This window comes from Pan troglodytes, chromosome 1 (genome assembly GCF_028858775.2).
Source record: "Pan troglodytes isolate AG18354 chromosome 1, NHGRI_mPanTro3-v2.0_pri, whole genome shotgun sequence".
In the NCBI taxonomy this organism is placed as follows: domain Eukaryota; kingdom Metazoa; phylum Chordata; class Mammalia; order Primates; family Hominidae; genus Pan; species Pan troglodytes.
The window spans coordinates 79,682,235-79,708,298 of record NC_072398.2 but is presented as its reverse complement, the minus strand read 5'-3'; the positions used below and the strand labels follow the sequence as shown (position 1 = coordinate 79,708,298).

The window sequence follows — 26,064 nt, the reverse complement described above, 5'->3', positions numbered from 1 at the left end:
AAGCCAGAGGAAAAAGATTTATTATATACACCAGAACAATGATAAGAATGATAGCCAACCTCTGAATAGAAACAAAGGACATTGTAAAACAATTGAACATCATCTTTAAAATGCTGCAGGGGAAAAATACCTGTCAGCCTCAAATTCTATACCAAGTAAAAGGAAAAAAAAATTCTTCGGTGATTTTCCACACATTCAGTGTGTGTGTATGTGTGTATATATATATATATATATATATATATATATATATATATATATATATAAAATAATCAGAGCAACGCCTTAAAAAAAGCATGCAGAGGCATACTTAAAAAGTATATAAGAAAAGAAAAAGGACTGTTTTTTAAATACTTGATTATAAGGCAGAAAAGGATGAGTAATTGAACAGATAACAAATATCAAGATGACAGATTTAAAAACTATTGATCAATAATTATAATTAAATACAGGGGTGGCTGGCAAGATGGCCAAATAGGAACAGCTCCAATCTGCAGCTCTCAGTGAGACCAACACAGAAGGCAGGTGATTTCTGCGTTTGTAACTGAGGCACTCGGCTCATCTCACTAGGACTGGTTAGACAGTGGGTGCAACCCACAGAGGGTGAGCCGAGGCAGGGTGAAGCGTCGCCTCACCTGGGAAGCTCAAGGGGTCAGGGAACTCCCTCCCCTAGCCAAGGGAAGCTGTGAGGGACTGTGCTACGAGGAACTGTGCATTATGGCCCAAATACCACCCCTTTCCCAGGGTCTTCACAACCAGGAGACCAGGAGATTCCCTTGAATGCCTACACCACCAGGGCCCTGGGTTTCAAGCACAAAACTGGGTGGCCATTTGGGAAGACACCAAGCTAGCTGCAGGAGTTTTTCATCATACTGGAATGCCAGTGAGAGAGAACCATTCACTCCCCTGGAAAGGGGGCTAAAGCCAGGGAGCCAAGTGATCTAGCTCAGCAGATCTCACCCCCACAAAGCCCAGCAAGCTAAGATCCACTTGCTTGAAATTCTCACTGCCAGCACAGCAGTCTGAAGTCGACCTGGGACGCTCGAGCTTCTTGTGGGAAGGGGTGTCCACCATTACTGAGGCTTGAGTAGGCAGTTTTCCCCTCACAGCCAGGAAGTTGGAACTGGGCAGAGCCCACCACATCTCGGCAAAGCCAGACTGCCTCTCTAGATTACTCCTCTCTGGGCAGGGCATCTCTGAAAGAAAGGCAGCAGCCCCAGTCAGGGGCTTATAGATAAAACTCCCATCACCCTGGGACAGAGCACCTGGGGGAAGGGGTGGCTGCGGGCGCAGCTTCAGCAGACTTAAATGTCCCTGCCTGCCAGCTCTGAAGAGAGCAGCGGATTTCCCAGCACAGTGCTTGAGCTCTGCTAAGGGACAGACTGCCTCCTCCAGTGGGTCCCTAACCCCCGCGCCTCCTGACTGGGAGACACCTCCCAGCAGGGGTCGAGAGACACCTCACACAGGAGAGCTCTGGAGGGTGCCCCTCTGGGACAAAGCTTCCAGAGGAAGGAACAGGAAGCAATCTTTGCTGTTCTGCAGCCTCCGCTGGTGATACCTAAGCAAACAAGGTCTGGAGAGGACCTCCAGCAAACTCCAGCAGAGTTGAAGGAGAGGGGCCTGACTGTTAGAAGGAAAACTAACAAACAGAAAGGAATAGCATCAACATCAACAAAAAGGATATCCACACAAAAACCCCATCCAAAGGTCACCAACATCAAAGACAAAAGGTAGATAAATCCATAAAGATGAGGAAAGCCCCGCACAAAAAGGCTGAAAATTCCAAAAACCAGAATGCCTCTTCTCCTCCAAAGGATCACAACTCCTCACCAGCAAGGGAACAAAACTGGACAGAGAATGAGTTTGACGAATTGACGGAAGTAGGCTTCAGAAGGTGGGTAATAACAAACTTCTCTGAGCTAAAGGAGCATGTTCTAACACAATGCAAGGAAGCTAAGAACCTTCAAAAAAGGTTAGATGAGTTGCTAACTAGAATAACCAGTTCAGAGAAGAACATAAATGACCTGATGGAGCTGAAAAACACAGCATGAGAACTTCGTGAAACATACACAACTATCAATAGCCAAATCAATGAAGTGGAAGAAAGGATATCAGAGATTGAAGATCAACATAATGAAATAAAGTGTGAAGACAAGATCAGAGAAAAAAGAATGAAAAGGCACAAAGTTGGCCTCCAAGAAATATGGAACTATGTGAAAAGACCAAACCTACGTTTGATTGGTGTACCTGAAAGTGACAGAGAGAATGGAACCAAGTTGGAAAACACTCTTCAGGATATTACCCCAGAGAACTTCCCCAACCTACCAAGGCAGGCAAACATTCAAATTTAGAAAATACAGAGAACACCACAAAGATACTCCTCAAGAAGAACAACACCAAGACACATAATCGCCAGATTCACCAAGTTTGAAATGAAGAAAAAAATGTTAAGGGCAGCCAGAGAGAAAGGTCGGGTTACTTATAAAGGGAAGCTCATCAGACTAACAGCAGATCTCTCTGCAGAAACCCTACAAGCCAGAAGAGAGTAGGGGCCCAATATTCAACATTCTTAAAGAATTTTCAACCCAGAATTTCATATCCAGCCAAACTAAGCTTCATAAGTGAAGGAGAAATAAAATCCTTTACAGACAAGCAAATGCTGAGAGATTTTGTCACCACCAGGCCTGACTTACAAGAGCTCCTGAAGGAAGGACTAAATATGTAAAGGAAAAACAGGTACCAACCACTGCCGAAACATGCCAATTGTAAAGACCATTGACACTATGAAGAAACTGCATCAACTAACAGGCAAAATAACCAACTACCATCATAATGACAGGATCAAATTCACACATAACAATATTGACCTTTACTGTAAACGGGATAAATGCCCCAATTAAGAGACACAGACTGGCAAATCGGATAGAGTCAAGACCCATAGGTGTGCTGTATTCAGGAGACACATCTCATATGCAGAGACACACATAGGCTCAAAATAAAGGGATGGAGGAACATTTACCAAGCAAATGGAAAGCAAAAAAAAAAAAAAAAAAAGCAGGGGTTGCAATACTAGTCTCTGATAAAACATACTTTAAACCAACAAAGATCAAAAAAGACAAAGAAGGGCATTACATAATCGTAAAGGGATCAATGCAACAAGAAGAGCTAACTATCCTAAATATATATGCACCCAATACAGGAGCACCCAGATGCATAAAGCAAGCCCTTAGAGACCTATAAAGAGACTTAGACTCCCACACAATAATAGTGGGAGACTTTAACACCCTGCTGTCAATATTAGACAGATCGACAAGACAGAAAATTTACAAGGATATTCAGGACTTGAACTCAGCTCTGGACCAAGCGGACCTAATAGACATCTATAGAACTCTCCACCTTAAATCAATAAAATATACATTCTTCTCAGCATCACATTGCACTTATTCTAAAATTGACCACATATTGGAAGTAAAACACTCCTCAGCAAATGCAAAAGAATGCAAATCATAACAAACAGTCTCTCAGACCACAGTGCAATCAAATTAGAACTCAGGATTAAGAAACTCACTCAAAACTGCACAACTACATGGAAACTGAACAACCTGCTCCTGAATGACTACTGGGTAAATAACGAAATTAAGGGAGAAATAAATAAGTTCTTTGAAACCAATGAGAACAAAGACACAATGTACCAGATCTCTAGGATACAGCTAAAGCAGTGTTTAAAGGGAAATTTACAGCACTAAATGCCCACAGGAGAAAGCGGGAAACATCTAAAATCAACATTTTAACATCGCAATTAAAAGAACTAGAGAAGCAAGAGCAAACACATTCAAAAGCTAGCAGAAAGCAAGAAATAACTAAGATCAGAGCAGAAATGAAGGAGATAGACAAATGAAAAACCCTTCAAAAAATCAATCCAGGAGCTGGTTTTTTGAAAAGATTAACAAAATACATAGACCGCTATCCAGACTAATAAAGAATAAAAGAGAGAAGATCAAATAGACACAATAAAAAAATAATAAAGGGGATATCACCACTGATCTCACAGAAATACAAACTACCATCATATAATACTATAAACATCTTTATGCAAATAAACTAGAAAGTCTAGAAGAAATGGATAAATTCCTGGACACATACACCCTCCCAAGACTAAACCAGAAATAAGTCAAATCTCTGTATAGACCAATAGCAAGTTCTGAAATTGAGGCAGTAATTAATAGCCTACCAACCAAAAAAAGCCAAGGACCAGACAGATTCACAGCTGAATTCTATCAGCAGTACAAAGAGGAGCCGGTACCATTACTTCTGAAACTATTCCAAACAACAGAAAAAGAGGGACTCCTACCTAACTTATTTTATGAGGCCAGCATCATCCTGATACCAAAGCCTGGCAGAGACACAAGAAAAGAAAATTTCAAGCCAATATCCCTGATGAACATCGATGTGAAAATTCGCAATAAAATACCAGCAAACCAAATCCAGCAGCACATGAAAAAGTTCAACATCAAGTCAACTTCATCCCTGGGATGCAAGGCTGGTTCAACATATGCAAATCGATAAACATAATCCATCATATAAACAGAAACAATGACAAAAACCACACAATTATCTCAATAGTTGCAGAAAAGGCCTTCGATAAAATTCAACAGCACTTCATGCTAAAAAACTCTCAATAAACTAGGTACTGATGGCACGTATCTCAAAATAATAAGAGCTATTTATGACAAATCCATAGCCAATATCATACTGAATGGGCAAAAGCTGGAAGCATTCCCTTTGAAAACTGGCATAAGACAAGGATGCCCTCTCTCACCACTCCTATTCAACATAGTATTGGAAGTTCTGGCCAGGGCAATCAGGCAAGAGAAAGAAATACAGGGTATTCAAATAGGAAAGGAGGAAGTCAAATTGTCTCTGTTTGCAGATGATATTATTGTATGTTTAGAAAACCCCATCATCTTAGCCCAAAATCTCCTTAAGCTGATAAGCAACTTCAGCAAAGTCTCAGGATACAAAATCAACGTGCAAAAATAACAAGCATTACGATACAGCAGTAGTACAAACAGAGCCAAATCATGAGTGAATTCCCATTCACATTGCTACAAAGAGAATAAAATACCTAGCAATACAACTTACAAGGGATGTGAAGGACCTCTTCAAGGAGACCTACAAACCACCGCTCAAGGAAATAAGAGATGACACAAACAAATGGAAAAACATTCCATGCTCATGGACAGGAAGAATCAATATTATGAAAATGGCCATACTGCCCAAAGTAATTTACTGATTCAATGCTATCCCCATCAAGCTACCATTGACGTTCTTCACAGAATTAGAAAAAACTTCTTTAAAGTTCATATGGAACAAAAAAAGAGCCTGCATAGCCAAGATAATCTAAAGCAAAAAGAACAAAGCTGGAGGCATCATGGACCTGACTTCAAACTATACTACAAGGGTACAGTAACCCAAACAGCATGGTACTGGTACCAAAACAGATATATAGACCAGTGGAACAGAACAGAGGACTCAGAAATAATGCCACACATCTACAACCACCTGATCTTCGACAAACCTGACAAAAACAAGAAATGGGGAAAGGATTCCTTATTTAATAAATGGTGCTGGGAAAACTGGCTAGCCATATGCAGAAAACTGAAACTGTACCCCTTCCTTACATCTTATACAAAAATTAACTCAAGATGGATTAAAGATTTAAACAGAAGACCTAAAACTATAAAAACCCTAGAAGAAAACCTAGGCAATACCATTCAGGACACAGGCATGGGCAAAGACTTTATGACTAAAACACCAACAGCAATGGCAACAAAAGCCAACATTGACAAATGGGATCTAATTAAACTAAAGAGCTTCTGCACAGCAAAAGAAACTATCATCAGAGTGAACAGGCGACCTACAGAATGGGAGAAAATTTTTGCAATCTATCCACTAGACAAAGGGCTAATATCCAGAATCTACAAGGAACTTAAATTTACAACAAAAAACAAACAACCCCATCAAAAAGTGGGCAAAGGATATGAACAGACAATTCTCTAAGAAGACATTTATGCAGCCAATAGACATATGAAAGAAAGGTCATCATCACTGGTATTAGAGAAATGCAAATCAAAACCACAATGAGATACCATCTCACACCAGTTAGAATGGCGATCATTAAAAAGTCAGGAAACAATAGATGCTGGAGAGGATGTGGAGAAATAGGAATTCTTTTACAGTTGGTGGGAGTGTAAATTAGTTCAACCACTGTGGAAGACAGTGTGGTGATTCCTCAAGGCTCTAGAACCAGAAATACCATTTGACCCAGCAATCCCATTACTGGATTATATACCCAAAGGATTATAAATTATTCTACTATAAAGACACATGCACATGTATGTTTATTGAGGCGCTATTCACAATAACAAATACTTGAAACCAACCCAAATGCCCATAAATGACAGACTGGAGAAAGAAAATGTGGCAGTTATATACCATGGAATAGTATGCAGCTATAAAAAAGGATGAGTTCATGTCCTTTGCAGGGACATCGATGAAGCTGGAAGCCATCATTCTCAACAAACTAACACAGGAATAGAAAACCAAACACTGCATGTTCTCACTCGTAAGTGGAAGTTGAACAATGAGAACACATGGACACAGGGAGGGGAACATCACACACTGGGGCCTTTCGGAGGGTGGGGGGCTAGGGGAGGGATAGCATTAGGAGAAATACCTAATGTAGATGACGGGTTGATGGGTACAGCAAATCACCATGGCACGTGTCTACCTATGTAACAAACCTGCAATTTCTGCACAGGTATCCCAGAACTTAAAGTATAATTTAAAAACGTAATTAAATACAAGTGAATACTAAGTATAAGGAGTGGACTGCTGGACTGGAAGATTCAAATATATGACGTCTGCACAAGCCACTTTAAATATAAAGCCACAGATACATTGAAAGTAAAATATGAAAAAAGTTATACCATGCAAATGGTAAGCATAACAACACTGATGTGGCTACATTAACCTCAGCCAAAACAGACTTCAGGATATGAGGGACATTTCATAATGGGAAAAGGTCATTATCAGGAAGACATAAAGTCCTAAATGTATACCCACAACACTTGAAAATACATGAAGCAAAACTCAACAGAACCAAAGGAGAAATAGGCAAGGGCACAATGATAGATGAAATTATTAACACTATTTTCTAAGTAATTCATAGGAAAAATGGGGGAAGACAATAAGCATGCAGAAGATCTTAACAACACTATCAACCAACTAGACTATATTGACATTAATACAGCACTACATCCAATGCAGAATACACAAGGTACACAAGTACCCATGGACGGTTAACATAGATAGACTATATACATACATACATTTTCATGTGTGTGTATACATATATATCACTGAGCAAGAGAAGCAAATTTCAAAACAATGTTGGAAAGACATTTTTAGCTATTTTTCCTAAAAATGGCAATAAAAATTACATCACCTAAGATCTTTTATTCATCTAATGTAAAAAAGGTCATTCCACAATCTATAAATCTAAAGATATTTTCTGGAAACTATGACTCACATTATACACAATGTCCCACAGAAATAATCAACATAATGCACTTATTATAGCAATGTATTAATAAGCCAAATTAATCAACTACCAAATTGTGCTATATTTCAGCTTGAGTAGAGACAAAGCTCATAAAAGTACTTCAGAATACTATTAGTTTGTGATACTATTTCTCATTAAAATCTATTTTTGAGACAAACTTGAAATGTAGCAAAAAAATACTACATATTCAAAATAAATATTCAAAGGGAAATATATAACCATGATGTCTTCTACATAAAATTTTTTGAAATAAATTATGTTCAATATGACTCATGTTTTCTGAGAATACAATCCAAGATTACTATTTACTATGTACAAATATAGCACAATTATGTACAAATATTGCACAATATACTGTACATTTATTTTTGCAAATACCCCATTTAAAAAATTATAATACTCGGAATGCCATGAGGCCTGAAGGCCCATCATCGTCCAAGAAGCTATCAGCAGTATGGCCATAGCTGTGTTTTCCGTGGTCACTGACTGAAACATAAACTCCTCTTGTCTTCTATACCTGTAATCACTACAGCAATATGCTGTGCTGCTTCTTCACCCAATCCCACATTCCTCCTGTCCTTCATAACCCTTGTTAGTTCTCTGTAATTCCTACTCAATGATATAAAAACTCCCAAATAACATCCATCCTCCCAAGTCACTGAAAGGGATCTGGCCCTAAATTTCCTATCTTATGCAAATTCTGATTCTCCCCCAAGCCACATCTTCTCTGAAACAGAGGCTGCATTTTCTGCCATACTTCAAGTACTTCGGTGGTCAGACAAATAAATTAATATTCTCTTCCTTCCCCCATACGTCTTCTGAATTGTATTTCTGTTTTCCTGAGAAAACCCATCCTCCTTTGATATTTGTATCATTTGGCTCTATTAAAAATAGTTATGTAACCACCTCTGATCACTCCTGACTCAATATTCCTCTCCATGCCAGTCCCAAGGTATATTTATAACTACATAGAAGAGCCATTGAACATCCACCCCCAAAGACCTTTGATTCTCTCATCTTCTACGTCTTTCTCCAGTACACTTGCCACGTATTTCTATGGCCATATCCTCATCACACAAACTACTCCACCTCTGAAATCGCTAATTTCCTATCTCCAGTCCCAACTTTTCTCCTGAAAACTGGATAAATTTCTCCAACTAATCTTCAATATCTTCATCTGGATATTTTGTGCATACCTGAAACTCAACAACTTAAATTGGTCACCCCTCCCACGAGGAGTTTTCAGTAGGCTTAAGTAGATTCCAGCTGAGAAGCTGTAAGAATCGTGTTCTAGGGTTGGGACGCTAGGCCCCAGTGGCCTGGATTTTGTAGTGGGATCTTCTGATCCATGGGTTGCACAGTTCTGTGGAAAAAGCACAGTTTCCCCTTCTGGGTAGCGTGCTCATTCACTGCCTCCCTTTGCTGGGGGTAGGGGGTTCTCCTTTCCCATGTAGCTCTCAGGTGGGCCACGCACTACACTGCTCTTCCTTCTGTCCATGGGTCACGCCAGCCTTCTAGTCAAGTTTGACGAGAGAACCTGGATACCTTGGTTGCCAGTGAAGGATTCACATGCTTATTATGTTTTTTTCCGATAGGAGCCTCTGAGCCCCACTGCTTCTAGTCAGCCATCTTGGCCCCGTCACTCCTATTATTTTTACCTCGTTTCCTTTTCTTAATGAATTGGATTGAAACACCAGAATACAGTTATTTAATATAGAACCTTACATGTTTCTGATTATAACAGGTATGCCTAGAGTATTTCCCCATTATAGTGTTTATAATCCGCATTTTATTAGGAATTTTTAAAAAGAAATTATACCTTTGCTATATCTTTCAAGATAATATTCTTTTATCTACTTACTGATGTGATGAATGATATTAGTACATGTTATTACTGATCCACAATTTCCTTCCTAAATCTTACTCAGTGTATTATTATTTTACTATATGGTATCAGTCAAATTTCTCCATATTTCCTCTTTTAGTTTATGTTTTTTCTGCCTTGCCTGTGAAAGTACTGCCCATCCCAAGATTTTAAAAAGCTAAAAACTTCCACAAATGGCATAATAAACACTGTAACAAAAAATATATTGTCAGACTAGGAAAATATATAACATATATAATAGACAAAGGATCAAAATCTCTCATATACCACTTCGATAATAAAAACCAAACTAAAAAAGGAAAAAGATTATAAACAGGAAATTCACAGAAGAATACACACGCTATATAAATAGAAAAACCAATTGTTTTTCCTTCTCATTCACACTCAACACAGAATACTTCACCTCTGGTTACCAAAATGGGGAAGGGTTCCCACTTCCCACACTGACAAGTTTAACACCAGCTGGGTATCCTACAATTTAATCCAATTCTGATAATATATCCCTGGAGTTAGCATCAAATCCCATGGGTTAAGGGCTCAATCCCTCAAGATTGCCTCCACTTCAGATAGCAATCAAAAGCCTAGATTGTGACCAGAGCTTCTGTCTGACCAGCTATATATTGCCAGGGTGGGGAGTGGTGGGAACATGACCCTCTCCTCAGGTTTGATTAATTTGCTAGAGCAACTCACATAACTCGGGGAAACACATTTACAAGTTTATTAATAAAGAATATAATAAAAGACACAGATGAAGAGCTACACAAGGCAAAGTATTTGGGAAGGGGTGTGAAGCTTCCATGCCCTCTTGGGGGCACACCACCCCCCCAACACCACATTTCCCATACCCTAGAAGCTCTCTGAACCCTGCAGCTTGGGGATTTTTATAAAGGCTTCATCACATAGTTATTGAGATTATTAACTCAATCTCTAGCCCCTTCCCCCTTCCTAGAAGAAAGGAGTTAGAACTGAAAGTTCCGGGCTTCTAATCATGGCTTAGTCTTTCTGGCAGCCAGCACCTAACCAGGAGCCCACCAAGAGTCATCTTATTAGAACAAAGAGAGTCCTATCACCTAAGAAGTTCCAAGGAATTAGCAGCTGTTTGTCAGAAGCCAGGATAAAAGCTCAGTTATTAGAACAAGAGATACATGTAGAACCCCCATCACTCAAGAAATTAAAAAGGTTTTAGGAGCTGTGTGCCAAAAACTAGGGGTAGAGACCTATATCTATCTCTTATTATTTCTCACACATGCTCATATACAAGCATGTATATTATTAATTTGAAGGAAAAATAAGATGATAACCCACATACAGTGTTAGTCATTCACTCTCACACACCGTTGGAGGAACAGGTATAACATTTACTCTCACACACTGTTGGAGGAACTATAAATTCATATTATCTTTTGGGAGGTTACTTTTGCATCTTTAACCAAACATTTCACTCTAAGCCTTCAAACATTATAAATTCACCTCTGAAGAACTTCTCCTACAGATTACTGATGTTCCCATAGAATGTACCTCTTCACTATAGCACTGTTAACTAATGCAACATTGGAACCAACCTAAATATCTACAAATGAAGAATGGCTTAATAAATTAACACTGTAATACCACGCAGCTATTTGAAAAAGAGAGATTTAAATGTAATGGCTTAGAAAGAGTTCCATGATGAAGTGAAAAAAAACTGAATAATACTTTTGACATGTAAATATATAAATATAAATAAGATATAAAAGGATTTGCACCACGCTGTTAAAAGTGGTTATCACTGGAGATGAGCCTGGAGGAGCTTAGGGTTAAATTTTCTTTTTTTCTTTTTTTTTAAATTTTATTATTATTATACTTTCGACTTTACTTTACATATATATCTTTTTTTAGTAAGGATATGGATGATTTTTAAATTTTCTCTGTATTTTCTGTTTTAGTTTTTTTAATTCTTTTAAATTAAATAATTTGGTGTCTTTAATTTGCTAAAGATTTACATAATATTTCTATACGTCTAGTCTTAAGTGAGACCAGTCTCTAGGGTTTTGTGGGGGGGTGTGTGTGTATCTTTGCCCTGTTTGAATAACAAAGTTACACCTTGAAAAAACGAATTGATAGTTTTCTGTTTTCTGTTCCATCAAAGTCTGAACAAAATAGGAATCATTTTATTTTCACAAGACCTCTTAGAACCTAATTGTAGTTATCTGCATGTTGCATCTTTTGCAAGGGTAGTTCTTGAACAACTTTTCTACTTCTTCCATAGGCTGTTAGTCTGATATCCAGACTCCCTTCTATAAATAAGTTCAGCTTTCATATCTGTATGAACTTATTTTTCAGAGAAGTTTTACTTACTCTACTGTTCATGTCTTCAATTTCCTTTGCTCGCTGAATTCTCCTCATTTCTAAGACCTGCTCTCTTTTCTTTTGCAACCACGCTTTAAATACTGTGTCATTCTCTCTCTTTTTTTCTTTCTCTTCTTCTATTTTTCGTCGCTCTTCCTAGTAAAAGAATATGAAAAGACATTAATGGAAGATTAATAAAATTGTATGAGTTATCAGAGTAGAGAGATATATTTTGAGATCTGAAATTAGGATTCCCTGACCCTAAAACTTTCCATCAGAAAATTGGTCCTTCTAGGCCAGACACGGTGGCTCATGCCTGTAATCCCAGCACTCTGGGGGGCCGAGGCAGGCAGATCACTTGAGGTCAGGAGTTCGAGACCAGACTGGCCAACGTGGTGAAAACCCATCTCTACCCAAAATACAAAAATTAGCTGGGCTAATTTAACAAGTTCATAGTAAAATTTTCTTCAAATAATGGAATTCTAAGTGTTTTCCTTACATTTTGACAATATAGCAAGACTTTCTAATTCCTTTTGATTGAACAGAAGGAAGGGAGGAAAGGAAAATTCTACCAAACAGCATAAAATATATTTGAGAATATCTATATACTATTTTCTGAGCCCTAAAGTACCCTGTATTATAGGAAATATAAATGAATTTATTAAGAATTAAATTTTACATTATTTATACATTTCCATTTCACACAAAGGACTTTGGATGCCTTGCATGAATACAGTATGACAAACGATGATTATCTTTCCAAGGGGAACATTCAGGTATATTACACAGAAGCTATCAGCCAAAGCACTGATAACGGAGTTGCCAAAGAGAACACTGAAATGATGCACTTAGGTTAGAAAGACAGAGTATAGCAGCCCAACCCAGAAAATATGGGCATAAAAAAGCAAAGCCTTCCCCTGAAACCAACTAAAACATGTTAAAAGCCTTAGTACTTGAAGACCATGCCTTGAGCCAACTTAGTTATAGGATACAATAAAACTGTATTTCAGAACAAAGAGTGTGTGACATTCAGAAAAGAGAATCCAAATGAAAACAGAATTATCCATCCTTCACACCAGTTAAAGACTAACATCAGTTCATTAATAAAAAGGCAGTGACAACTATATAAAATCACCTGTATAACTTCTGTAAAAATATACACACATACCTACACATTTGTGTATAGCAAACATATAGATGTCATTCTCAAAAAATTATTTTGTACTGTCACCAAATTCCTATACTTTCAAGTGTTTTTATACCTGAATCAAGTAAACTTAGTTTGACTATTAGAGCTATTAGTGACCAAGTGAACGAAGCTCTATAAGCTTGCACCCTTTTAGGTTCTTATCTGAGTGTGCTAGAGGTTACACGTTCTTACGAAGTCATGTTTCACTTTTTTTTTTTTTTTTGCTAATGCCAATTCCTGATTTAAATGCCAGATATTTCCCTGATAATTTCCCATATAAAGTAGATAACACACCATTTCTCAAGGGTGCCAGAGAACTGGAAATTTTTATTCCAGTTTGCTACTAACAAGTACAGATATACCTTGGTAAAGTTATTTAAACTTTCTAAGGTTTTCTTATCTGCAAAATGATCTGTAAGGTCACTTCTCATGTATTATCTGCTGAGCTTTGTATTTAGAATTAGACATTTTGTATGGCTCAGCTTAATACCATTAGGTTTCCAGTAAAACAAAGAATTGGAGCACTGACATAAGTAATTCTGAGAAAACTCACCAGTTTAAGTCCTGGAATTTTCAATTATAAGATACATAGAGTTTCACATAAGAACAAATATGAAAAACAAAAAAAATTAATTTGGGATTCTATATGGCATTTTGGAGACATTTCATTAAGAATATTAGCCTATATTCTTAATCTGAAACTAAAGTCCTGGAAATAAAAGAATTGTAAGCATAGAACATAACATGAAACACATGCAAATAAAAGAATTATAGTCCAAGTCTTCCTGTTGCCTCCTAAACCTCTACACTTTATGCCTTCATTTTTCCATCTGACATTTTATTTTTACCTATCATATCAAGATTACTTTCAGCAGTCACTTAACGTCTCATGAGTCTCACCTTTAAAATGAAAGGATCAGATGAAGTCATCACTGAGATCTCCGCTAACACAGATCAGTCTACTATTCTTTGTGATCCTTACAAGGACCAAAGTCATCACTGTGTTCATTCCATAAATGCACATTCTTAACACTTAATCAATCTAACAATAGATAAATAAAGCAATCAAAAAAAGTCTCCAATGGTTTGAACAACTGTTTTAATTCCCATTGCATTTATAAAACAGTAAAACATACTCTACTTTTAATATAATGCCCACTTAGGTTCTCACCTCTCTTTTCAGTTTTTCTCTCTTTTGTTCTAGTTGTTTTTGTAGTTCTTTCTGTCGAGGGGAAAGACAGTATGTTGAAGTCACTGGTGAGATATGTGCAGACTGTGTCCTGTGATTAGATTTCCCATTCCCTTTACTTCGATCTGAGTTGACAGCAGAGCTTGGACAAGTCTTGCGGTTGAGTGGTGGCTGAGCGATATAAGCCAGCGGCTCTCCTGTTGATGAGTGAGTGACAGCATGAATCTTTGCTGTAGAATCTTCTTTCTTGGTGCCACTGACAGAGGAGTTGGAAGATCTGGGTAACAACTGCTGAGGGTCATTTTCTGTACTATTTGCATTATTAATGGGAGGCAAAAACCCCTGACTGGCAATGTCTTGTAAATTCAGAAGTTCAAATTTTCCATCTCTCTCTACCAGTATTGTCCTATCCTTGTTTTCTTCACAGCTTCCATTAGTAAGTGACAGGAGTACATCTTCTTGTCCAAAATCATTGGAAATACATAATTGTGACAGTTTCCCAAACATATTCCTTTCGTTTTCAAAATAATTTTTAGAAGTAGTAGTGTCTTCTAGTGGAGGAACTTCCAAATCAACTAACTGGTCCTTGAACTTAAGTTTTCGCTCCCTTTTATCATTCACCGGTTCTTGATTCTGTAGAAGCTTGTTAGCTTGTACAATTTTCTCCATAATATATCTCCTTACTTCCTCATCCTCTTCCTCCTCCAAGTCTTTCTGGCTTTCTAGTTTGGATTCCTGGAAAGAGTTTTCACTATCTGAATCTGATATGGGATCCAAAGGTTGAATACCTGGTACAGAAATGATGTCATTTCTTCTTGGTGAGACCTCATCCTGCAAAGATTTGTCAGGATCAGAATGTCGTTTGGTGTGCTCCATTACTGTCTCATTCTCTTTTAAGTCTTGGTTAATATTCTCTTCCTTCTCACAAGCCATCTAAAAACAAGATATTTTTCAGTCAAAATTGAGATTCTTCATTTATAAGTAGACATACAAAATGGGATTTTTCCTGTTCATGTAATTTATTTTATGAATGGGAAAATTTAAGTGTTTATTGCTCATAATTTGCTCATAACATTCTAATTCATACTTATGAGTATCCAAGGGAAATAATGTGACAGCAATGCAGGAAAAATTCAACTTTAAATTTGAATTTGATGTAGCTAAGTGCTACATTGATTTTTAAACATTTTTATGCTAATGTATCAAAAGGTAACTACAAATAACAATATTAATATTCCTTCCCTTATAAAATTTTCCTCTCTTTACATTTTCAGAAAAACAATGTTCAAAAATCTTTCCTCCTTGTAATATTTGCATTCTTTAATCAAACAGCTTTCTCCCCAGACCATTTCAAGGATGAATTATTTGGTCAGGTCCTAATAACTTGAGGTTCTTTTAATCTTTTCAGACTATTATTATCACTATAATCTGCAGGACCTATCTAAATTCCAGGTCAATTTTTACCTCTAGATCGGATTTCCCTTCTTCAACTATACTCAAGAGATTTCAGAAAACCATGCTAACCACCATCAGATAACTTGGCCTTAAATTAAAAAAAGTTAATTCCACATGAACCATAAACCAGTATCAGTGCAGCACAAAACTCCACTTCTGCTGTATCTAACTAAAAGCTTATATATATAAAAAATATGATATAATATATAAATGTATATAAATATTTTATATATATATATTTTTTTCTCTTTGTCAAAGTTCTCTCCCTCCTAAAGCAGTTCTATGGGAGCTACTACATGCTTCTCTCTTCAACCCCTTAAAATCACTTTCCTCCTTCATTTGCTCATAGGTCATCCTGTGTGATAGTGAAGGTCATCTTGTCTGATAGTCAGATGTCTAATAAGCAAATAAACCTGGCCCATTTAAATGACTGCCAAATAACTATGATTTAACTAAGAGCTCTGTATCACAAGTGTTCATTTTAGCCTTATTTGTTTCTCTAGTTGATTCTTTTTTATTTTTCCAATATCATGAGGATGGCAGATCTCTGGTTCATTCTTATAGTCTCTGTTTCTCAACTCTCCTTTAGCTTTTCTTTTCTTTTGAAAACCCACTTCTTACAAAAAAATCTTCCCCTGACCCTCTTATGTGTCTCTAGCTCAGTCATCCCCTTTTCTCAAAAGCCTCAAAAGAAGAGGTTATTATAATCATCCGCTGGAATGTGTAAGATTCATAACAGCACTTTTATTTTATTCCTGCTATATATATCCCTAGCACCTAGAACAGCCTCTGATATGATAGGTGATCATTAATACTTGTTGAATTAGAAAATAAAACAATAAATCATCCCTATTACCTCTCTAATTCTATCACACTGTGCTTTGGATCTCACACCCTTCCAGTCTTGAGAAATTGGTTCAACCTTACCACTCTGGGTATCTGCCTCTACTCATTCTGCTTATTTTTCTGTTAGGATGCATAAAACTCCCATTTAAAAGCCATCTTAGAAAAATCTTCACTTTTGACTCTGTTTCCATCTTCAAACATTGTGTATTCCATTTGTCTTTTCCATTATATAAGAAAGCAAAATGGAACTAAGAAATCTGTAATATAAAACCTGCATTTCCTCATAGTCTTTTCCTTAACACCTTTAAAACTGGCTTCTGCTATAACTCTGATCATTATCCCTCCAAAGTCACCTATTTATATCCCAGTGTTATTCCTTTTTCTACTTATTGACACTAACTTATGTATATACATATATATACACACATACATATGCATATATACATATATATGTTTTACAGAAATACATATACACATTATACACATGTAAAGAGAGAGAGAAATAACCTACCTTGATGCAGGAACTGGTTAATTTTCCTGGAGTTCCTTTCTTCATCTCTGATAAATAGTATATGACCATGCTTAATGCATCCACTTTTCCTAGGAGTATTCCTGTGACTCAGACTTTGACCCTTTACTTTGTTCTCTATATTCATTGCCAAGAAGAGCTAATTCAGTCTTAAAGTTTTAAATATTAGCTAAAAGGTCATGTGTTTAGAGGATTTGCTTTATTTTTCATTTATTTTAATAGCATAACCCCATGATTTTACCCAAGTTCACAGAAAGTAGGAATTAACTGTATTTTTTACTTTCGATGCAATAAATCATGATTTTACTATTTATTTATATTATTTAAATTATAATTTTATAATGGTCACTTTAGTTTATTAAATGCTAGCGTAATAACTGTTCTCTCACTAACCTGCCCTATGCCTTAGGATACAACATTTAAGCAATCTACGCCTCATTTTTCTTATCTTTAAGATGAGGATAATAGTAATTTGCCCAATGTAGATCAAAGAAATTTTGTGATGTTTAGATGAGATAATAATGTGAAAACCTTAAAGAATTGCAAAGCACTTTGTAATATAATTATTATGAATGCTGTTGGCAATATATACCTCTATTATGCTGGCATCACTTTTTTCATTTTCATTAATTAACCACTCCAGGTCCTTTTCAAAGTCATCTTCGTATTCTTCACTTTTCTTTGAATCAGTATCTTTATTTTCATTCATTTTCTGTTTGTGAAGGAAATATGCTGTAAGATTTTAAAAGATAAGGTATATGTTATGCCCGCTCTAGAGGAGGAATGGAGTATGGAGATTAATGCTGTAGGTAAGCTAATTAACACAGAGAAACACAAAATAGAATGTTCAAAATGAACATGCACTTGAATACACCATGAAAGAGAGATCTGCAATGGCAAGACATTTCCATAGGTAAACATTCCTAAAAACTCTCCCACCTTCCCCCTGTTCCCCAAATAGTTATTGATGTTGGTTCCTTTTCCCTCTTAAGATAAAGTTAATTTTTGGTACACTTTAGGTATGCCGAATTAATAAATAATCCACCAGCTGTTTTAGCCATTAGCTTCGCTTTGTTCTCCCCAAACCTTTGGCCAGACTAAGTTATTACTGAATAATAACTGTTATTCAACTTAATTATTATTCAAAAATAACTGTTAATTGTTCAACTGGATAATTATTGTTTTTTCTAAACTATTCATTGGACTATAATTCTTTCCAGATACTTATTTATTTTAAACTAAAAACACAAAATAGATTTGCTAAAGGACTCAAAAGTAAGCCCTTCAATAATTTCTAAATCAGGTTGAGCACAAATTTTGAAGTGATCTGGAGAAACCAAGTCAACACTTCAGAGTGAGTTTCACTTCCTAACTGCAAGACAAGCTAAATTGCTTAAGCTATTATATCTAACTACCTACCAATTAAAAGCAAGGGCACCATGAATGATACAGAATAAAACTCACTGTAATCCGAAATACTTACAGTAAAAATAGTACTTTTCACAGTCACAATGCCTTGGAATAATCAGTTTTCTTTTCAGAGCAGGGATCTTGAAATTTATTATTTTAAGATGTTTGAGTTACATAAATATTATAAGACTATTTCTTTGGAACTCTTCAGTGCTTTCCCTTATTTTATGATAAACATAGTTCTGAACTTATAAATAAATGGTTGCCTGAAGACTTTAGTAGATATGTTTTATTGTTTACAGAGAATCCCACACACATGAAAACTAAAATTTAAAATGAAAACATAAAATCTGTATAATAAAAGCACAGTAATTAAAAATTTAACAGGTTAGGGGTCTTTAAGTCATACTATTATGCCATAATTCAAAGGAAAAAAAAGCCATAGTTAAGGTAACTCTGAGAAGTAAATTAAGTCGCATCAAATCTGAAGTGCAATTCTTTTGTTGTAACTTAAAAACAAAAAAAAAAACCCTCATGGCCGGTTCTTAAGTAAACAAAGAACATAAATTACAAACTCTGGTTATCAAATCCCTTAAGCCTTTTTCAAATGCGTCACAGGATATTCAACCCCTTCAATTCTTTTAATCTTCATCTCCAGGGTACTGTCCATATGGTACAGAATCAACAAGCTAGAACAAAAATACATCTTATACAAACAAAATCACTTAACACTTCCTACTTTATGCTTGTGAGTTTCACACATTTAAATTTCAACATTTATCATCAGTAAAAATCTAGGTAAGCGGCTTAGACCAGCTCTACTCTCTTAATACGGAACTGTAGTAAGAGACGGAAATAAATTCCTTCCTCCCTGAGTGTCTGGTAAATCCCATGTGGATAGGTGAACTGCTGATCTTTCAGTAGGAGTCTTAAACCAAGTCCATATGTATACATAATTTTGATAACTTTCTTCCAGAATTCAGGATATTCAAAAATAGTTTAAATAATTGGGTCCCATCTTACAGCGTTTTAAACATATGCTTGCTTAAAAATCTAAGAACTGAAAGCATGTCAAAGAGAATGCCTTTTAATATAAAGTAAGTACTTAAGCAAAAACTAATCCATACATCATGAAACCATCTGGCCCATTATTCCTGTGTATCCTGCCAAGACTGTGATCCTATAAGTAAGTTTTTAAAAAATCATAAACTGTCACAAAGTATGATGATAAATATTTTATGGACTTTAGGTGATAATTTTAATCTGTATTCAGGATCCCAAGGTACCACCAACGAAATGAATACCATTGCCTCCTCATGGAAGCTACAATTTCGGGAGTGACTTTTTCTCCCAGGGACAAAATTATTACTTTCCACGTTCAAGAACTTTGAGAGGGGAAAGAATATGACAAAAACTTAGTCGAAGCTACCCTCAGACGAGTATCCTTCATACATAGTGAAGCAAGGTGTTACCAGACTTCCCCACCAGTGCCAGACTCGGTGGACCTCGGACTCCAGAGGATAAGGCGCCACCAGAAAGCTTCTTCCCTCACTACCTACCCTCCCTCCCAGCTATACCAGACGTTTATACCTTTACCCTCTATCCCACCATTAACATCTCCGCATCGTCCTTCCCTTCTCTCCCTCTATATCCCTCCTGCCTGTGTAAAATGCGGCGGCTGGGATCACAGAGATGGCCGGGGGAGTTCTCCTCTCCTCCTCTTTCTAAGCTCTTCACGTTGAGGCAAAGGAGACCCCGGCACCTGCCTCCGCGGCAGCCAGGACCACACTGCCATGGCAACAGCGTGCCTCTGCGTCCTCCATCCGGGCCTCTCTAACTACGAGAGCGACAAAAACCCGCGCAGGCGCATGCAATATCCTCAGAACACCGACCCCTCCCGGCACCCATCCCGGTGCTTGCGAAGGGCCCGTGAAGCTGAGGTTTCTAAGGGGACGACTAAGGAATCCACGCATCACTAACGTTATAGAGACTCGCGAAGTGCCGCTGTGTTGGTTGTGAAATTTCCCTCTTGTAGCTGTCTCTCGTCAGATTTAGAATTTCTTAGGACAACTTCTAAAACTATATTTCTATATGTTATGTGCTTCACATTTAACGTAGAAAAGTAGTTTTTAGTTTTCATTAGTAGATAAGCAAATTGCTAATTAGTTACCATATTTTTGACCCTCAGCTTCTTTTTTTCCTAATCAAAACCAAAACTTTACCCAAGAGAGTTGCCAAAGAAAATAGGATTTTTGCTCTAGCTTTGAGGCACGTCAAAATGGTCAACTAGAATTTTCTCAAATTCTGCTTCTCTTTATGTATAAAGGCAAAGCAAGATGAATTTAGATTGTGGTGAAAGTTGAGATGATTTTAACAACTATCCATTCCCAGCCAGAAATAAATAAGAACTGGGAGAAGTAAAAATATTTCCTCAGTACAATCCAGTGTGTTCGGATTATTTTTAAATTGTTTATTATTAGGATTTCTATCACTTGATGTGATGGAGAGCACCTTTTCTCCAAGAGAGGCAATGTAAAATTAAATTTTTAGATATTCTTCAAGTTATAGACTTAAGGTCTTTTAAAATGGAAGGTTAAAATGAATTGTAATATTGAGTGCACTTCCTAGATGTGGTGTAGTTGTAATGACCTAATGTTGCTACTGCTTCAGCGCTTGAAAAAAGACGCTCCCAAAAAAGGTTATTCACTGCTAAAGGTTGAAGGAATTTTAGTCAAATCTCCTTTAATGGATGTAGAGTTGTAGAGTTACTTACCAAAGCTGGAAGTAGACCCTAGGTTTCAGAACTCCTAGGTTAATAGTTTTTTCCTCTGACCATCCTCCTAAATTTGTATTTTTTAAATAATGGGTGATAGCAGCTTTTTTTTTAAGTATCAGGTTTTGGGGGAACAGGTGGTGTTTGGTTACATGGATAAGTTCTTTAGCGGTGATTTCTGAGATTTTGGTGCACCCATCACCTGAGCAGTGTACACTGTACCCAATATGTAGAGTTTTTTTGTTTGTTTCTTTGTTTGTTTGTTTTGTTTTTGAGACAGAGTCTCGCTCTGTCACCCAGGCTGGAGTGAAGTGGCACGATCTGGGCTCACTTTAACCTCCATCTCCCGGGTTCAAGCGATTCTTGTGCCTTAGCCCCCAGAGTAGCTGAAACTACAGGCACGCCACCACACCTGGCTAAGTTTTTGTATTTTTTAGTAGAGATGGGTTTTCACCATGTTGCCCAAGCTGTTCTCCAACAACTGAGCTCAGGCAGTCCGCCCACCTGGGCCTCTTAACCAATATGTAGTTTTTTTATGCCTCATCCTGCTCCCACCCTTTCTCCCAAGTCCCCAAAGTCCACTGTATCATCTTTACGCCTTTGCATCCTCATAGCTTAGCTCCCACTTACAAGTGAGAACATATGATGTTTGGTTTTCCATTCCTGAGTTACTTCACTTAGAATAATGATGAAATAACCTCCATTTCCATCCAGGTAGCTACGATGCCACAATTTCATTCCTTCGTATGACTGAGTAGTATTCCATGGTATGTATATGTACCACATTTTCTTTATCCACTCGTTGGTTGATGGGCATTTGGTTTGGTTCTTTGTTTTTGTAATTGTGAATTGTGCTGCGATAAACGTGTGCAAGTGTCTTTTTCACATAATGACTTCTTTTCCTCTGGGTAGATACACGGTAGTGGGATTGCTGCATCAAATGGTAGATCTACTTTTAGTTCTTTAAAGAATCTCCACACTGTTTTCCATAGTGATTGTACTAGTTTACATTCCCATCACCAGTATAAAAGTGTTCCCCGTTCACCACATCCATGCCAACATCTGTTGTTTTTTTTTTTTATTTTTTGCTTATGACCATTCTTGCAGGAGTAAGGTGGTATCGTATTGAGGTTTTGATTTGCATTTCCCTGATCATTAGTGATGTTGAGCATTTTTTCATCTCTTTATTGGCCATTTGAATATCTTATTTTGAGAACTGTCTATTCATGTCCTTAGCCCACTTTTTGATGAGATTATTCGTTTTTTCCTTGCTGATTTGTTTGAGTTCCTTGAAGATTGTGGATATTAGTCCTTAGTTAGATGCATAGTTTGTGAAGATTTTCTCCCACTCTGTGGGTTGTCTGTTTACTCTGCTGATTATTTCTTTTGCTATGCAGAAGCTTTTTAGTTTAATTAAGTCCCATCTACCTACCTTTGTTTTTGTTGCGTTTGCTTTTAGATTCTTGGTCATGAAGTCTTTGCCAAAGCCAATGTCTAGAAGGGTTTTTCCAATGCTATCTTCTAGAATTTTTATGGTTTCAGGTCTTAGATTTAAGTATTTGATCCATCTTGAGTTGATTTTTGTATAAGGTGAGAGATGAGGATCCAGTTTCATTTTTCTACATGTTGCTTGCCAATTATCCCAGCACCATTTGTTGAATAGGGTGTCCTTTTCCTCACTTTATATTTGTGTGTGCTTTGTCAGAGATCAGTTAGCTTCATTTCTTGGTTCTCTATTCTGTTTCATTAGTCTATGTGCCTGTTTTTATGCCAGTACCATGATGTTTTAGTGACTATAGCCTTGTAGTATAGTTTGAAGTTGGGTAATGTAATGCCTCCAGATTTGTTCTTCTTGCTTAGTTTTCCTTTGGCTCTGCAGGCTCCTTTTTGGTTTTATATGAATTTGAGGGTTGTTTTTTCTAGTTCTGTGAAGAATGATAATGGTATTTTGATGGGAATTGCATTGAGTTTGTAGATTGCTTTTGGCAGTATAGTCATTTTCACAATAGTGATTCTACCCATCTATGAGCATGGGATTTGCTTCCATTTGTTTGTGTCATCTATGATTTCTTTCATCAGTGTTTTTTAGTTTTCCTTGTAGAGATCTTTCACCTCCTTGGTTAGGTATATTCCTAAGTATTTTATTTTTTACAGCTATTGTAAATGGGGTTGAGTTCTTGATTTGATTCTCATCTTGGTTGATGTTGGTATATAGCAGTGCTACTGTTACCGGTGGAGGGTGTCCATGTTCTTGGTATTTTGAACAAAGAATTGGAAAAAAAACCCACAAATAAAGCAAGGAAAGAGTGAAGCAACAAAAGCAGAGATTTTTATTGAAAATGAAAGTACACTCCACAATGTGGCAACAGGCATGAGCAGTGGCTCAAGGGCTCCAGATACAGAATCTTCTTGGGTCCAAATACCCCCTAGAGGTTTCCCATTGGACACTTTACATTGGTTCACCCCATGTAAATGAAGTGGTGGCCCGCAATCAGTCTGATTGGTTGTGGAAAGCAACCAATCAGAGGTTGAAGTGAAGTTACAAAGTTACACTCCTGTGCAAACATTACACTCCTATGCTCTTTGCAGCCAATCAGGGGTACTTTCAATTTCCCATCTGCAGGAAAGAGGATTTGCCAAGGAAGTAGCCTCTGGTCCTTTTGTTACTTAAACATGGCAAGTTAGGATTTTCCTTTCAACTGCATTCTAGGAAGTCAGTGTGAAATGGCCTTAGGTTCACCGACTCCAGACCCTATTCTCCTGCCTCACTACTGATTTGTGTACATTGATTTTATATCCTGAAACTTTACTGAATTAATTTATCAGTTCTAGAATCTTTTTGGATGGTTTTCTAGTATATGATTATGTCACTGGCAAACAGCAACAGTTTGATTTCCTCTTTACCAATGTGGATGCCCTTTATTTCTTTCTCTTGCCTGGTTGGGATATAGCAGCATGATTGGTAGCCAAAAGTGGAAATGACTCAAATGTCCATCAAATGATGAATGGATAAATGTTATATATCTATACAATGGAATATTATTCTGCAATAAAAATAAATGAAGTACTGCTGGAGGATTCTAAAAAGATGGTGGAATAGGAAGCACCAGGAATCTATCTCCCCACCTGGAAAAACAATTGCACTGTCAAAACCTATCTCTTGTAACTATTTTGGAACTGTGGAGTCTATTAAAGACTTGCAACTTTCAAGGGAAGGCTTGGACAGAAAACTGAACTTATTTTGTTGAATTTCAGCTCTTAGTTCAGTATCATCTACCCAACCCCAAACCCCAGCTCCCTAGCAGGCAGTCTGTATTACTTGCAGGAGCAGCTTGAACATAGTTCATGAGAGTCAATGAGCAGTAAGGACCCTGTCCTCCTATTGATGAGGGTCTATGTTCTGATAATCGATTACTGCTTCTGATCAAGGAGATGCAAACACAGAGGTAGCCACCATTGTTGTTGCACCTTCCCCCACCATTGTAACTTTTACTCCTCCAGCTGAAGCAACTTCCAGGGAATTTTCCTTGTTTTCTTCCTTTTGGAAGACAAACATTAAAAACTAAGACATTAAAAAGCAACTACATTTACAGAGAAAAGTATAAAGTTAAATTGAACACCCAGAGAAAGGCATAAACTCAGAAAAATACCTGAGAAGACCTTAAATCGTAAAGATGCTCAAATAACTAAGGAAAGATGTGGAGAAAGTGAAGAAAATAATATATAAACAAAATGGAAATATCAATAAATTGAAAACTAAAAAAGAAATCAAAGAAATTCTAGAGCTGAAAAGTACAACTGAAATGAAAATCTTACTGTTGGGATTCAAAAGCATATTTGGTCAGGCCGAAGAAAGAATCAGTGAACTTAAAGATAAGACAATTGAAATTGTTGTATCTGAGAAACAAAAAAATTAAAAAGTTAAAAGTGAAGAGAGCCTAGGGGACCTGTAGAACACCACCAAATGGACCACAGTCTGCATTGTGGGAGTCCTTGAGAAAAGAGAAAGAAGTAGTGTGATAATTTGAAGAAATAATGGCTGAAAACTTCCCAAGTTTAATAAAGGATATGAATATGATCATCACAGAAGCTCAATGTACTCCAAGTAGTATGAATTCAAACAAACCTCCACTGAAGCATATTATCCATCAAACTGTCAAAAGACAGGAAAGAAGCAACTCATCACATGCAAGGGATTTGCAAAAATCCTCTACAAAATACCTGATTTCAGCAGCATATTACAAAGATACTGCACCATGGCCAAAAGTGATTTATTCCTAGAATGTAAGGATGGTTTAACATACAAAAATCGATGCAGTATTCTACATTAACAGAAGGAAAGAGAAAAACTGAATGATCATTTTAATTGATGCAGAAAAAGCATTCAATTCAGCACTCTTTCATGATAAAAAACAAACAGACTAGGAATAGAAGGATACTGCCTCAACTTAATAAAAGGCATATATGAAAAACCCGCACCAAACATCATGCTCAATTCTGAAAGACAGAAAGCTTTTCATCTAAGATCAGGTATAAGATGAGGATGCTGGCTTTCACTACTGCTATTAAACATAGTACTGGAAGTACAAGCCAGAGCAATTAGGCAAGAAAAAGAAATATAAGGCAGCCAGATTAGAAAGGAAGAAGTGAAATTATCTCTGTTTGCAAATGACAGGTCTTGTATGTAGAAAACCCTAAAGATATCATTTTTAAAACTATTAGAATTAATACATTCAGCAAAAATTGCAAGAGACAAAGTCAGCACATAAAGTCAGTTGTATTTCTATACACTAATGAACAGTCTAAAAGGAAATTAAGAAAACAATTCAATTTATAATA

At 36.9% G+C, this 26,064-nt stretch overlaps 1 protein-coding gene across 10 annotated transcripts in view; it reads right to left on the bottom strand.

Moving 5' to 3' along the window:
* CCDC181 (coiled-coil domain containing 181) overlaps positions 1–20,381 on the bottom strand; it is a 32,740-nt gene extending 12,359 nt beyond the window's left edge. The window contains exons 1-4 of one of the 10 annotated variants that reach the window (XM_009437656.5): positions 20,113–20,381; positions 17,635–17,754; positions 14,195–15,145; positions 11,844–11,990 (exon numbers count right to left, since the gene is read on the bottom strand). In XM_009437656.5, the coding sequence (XP_009435931.4) occupies positions 11,844–11,990; positions 14,195–15,145; positions 17,635–17,751 (1,215 nt within the window). In that variant the 5' untranslated portion in view covers positions 17,752–17,754; positions 20,113–20,381. 10 annotated transcript variants of the gene reach the window in all.
* Between the last annotated feature and the right edge of the window lie 5,683 nt (positions 20,382–26,064).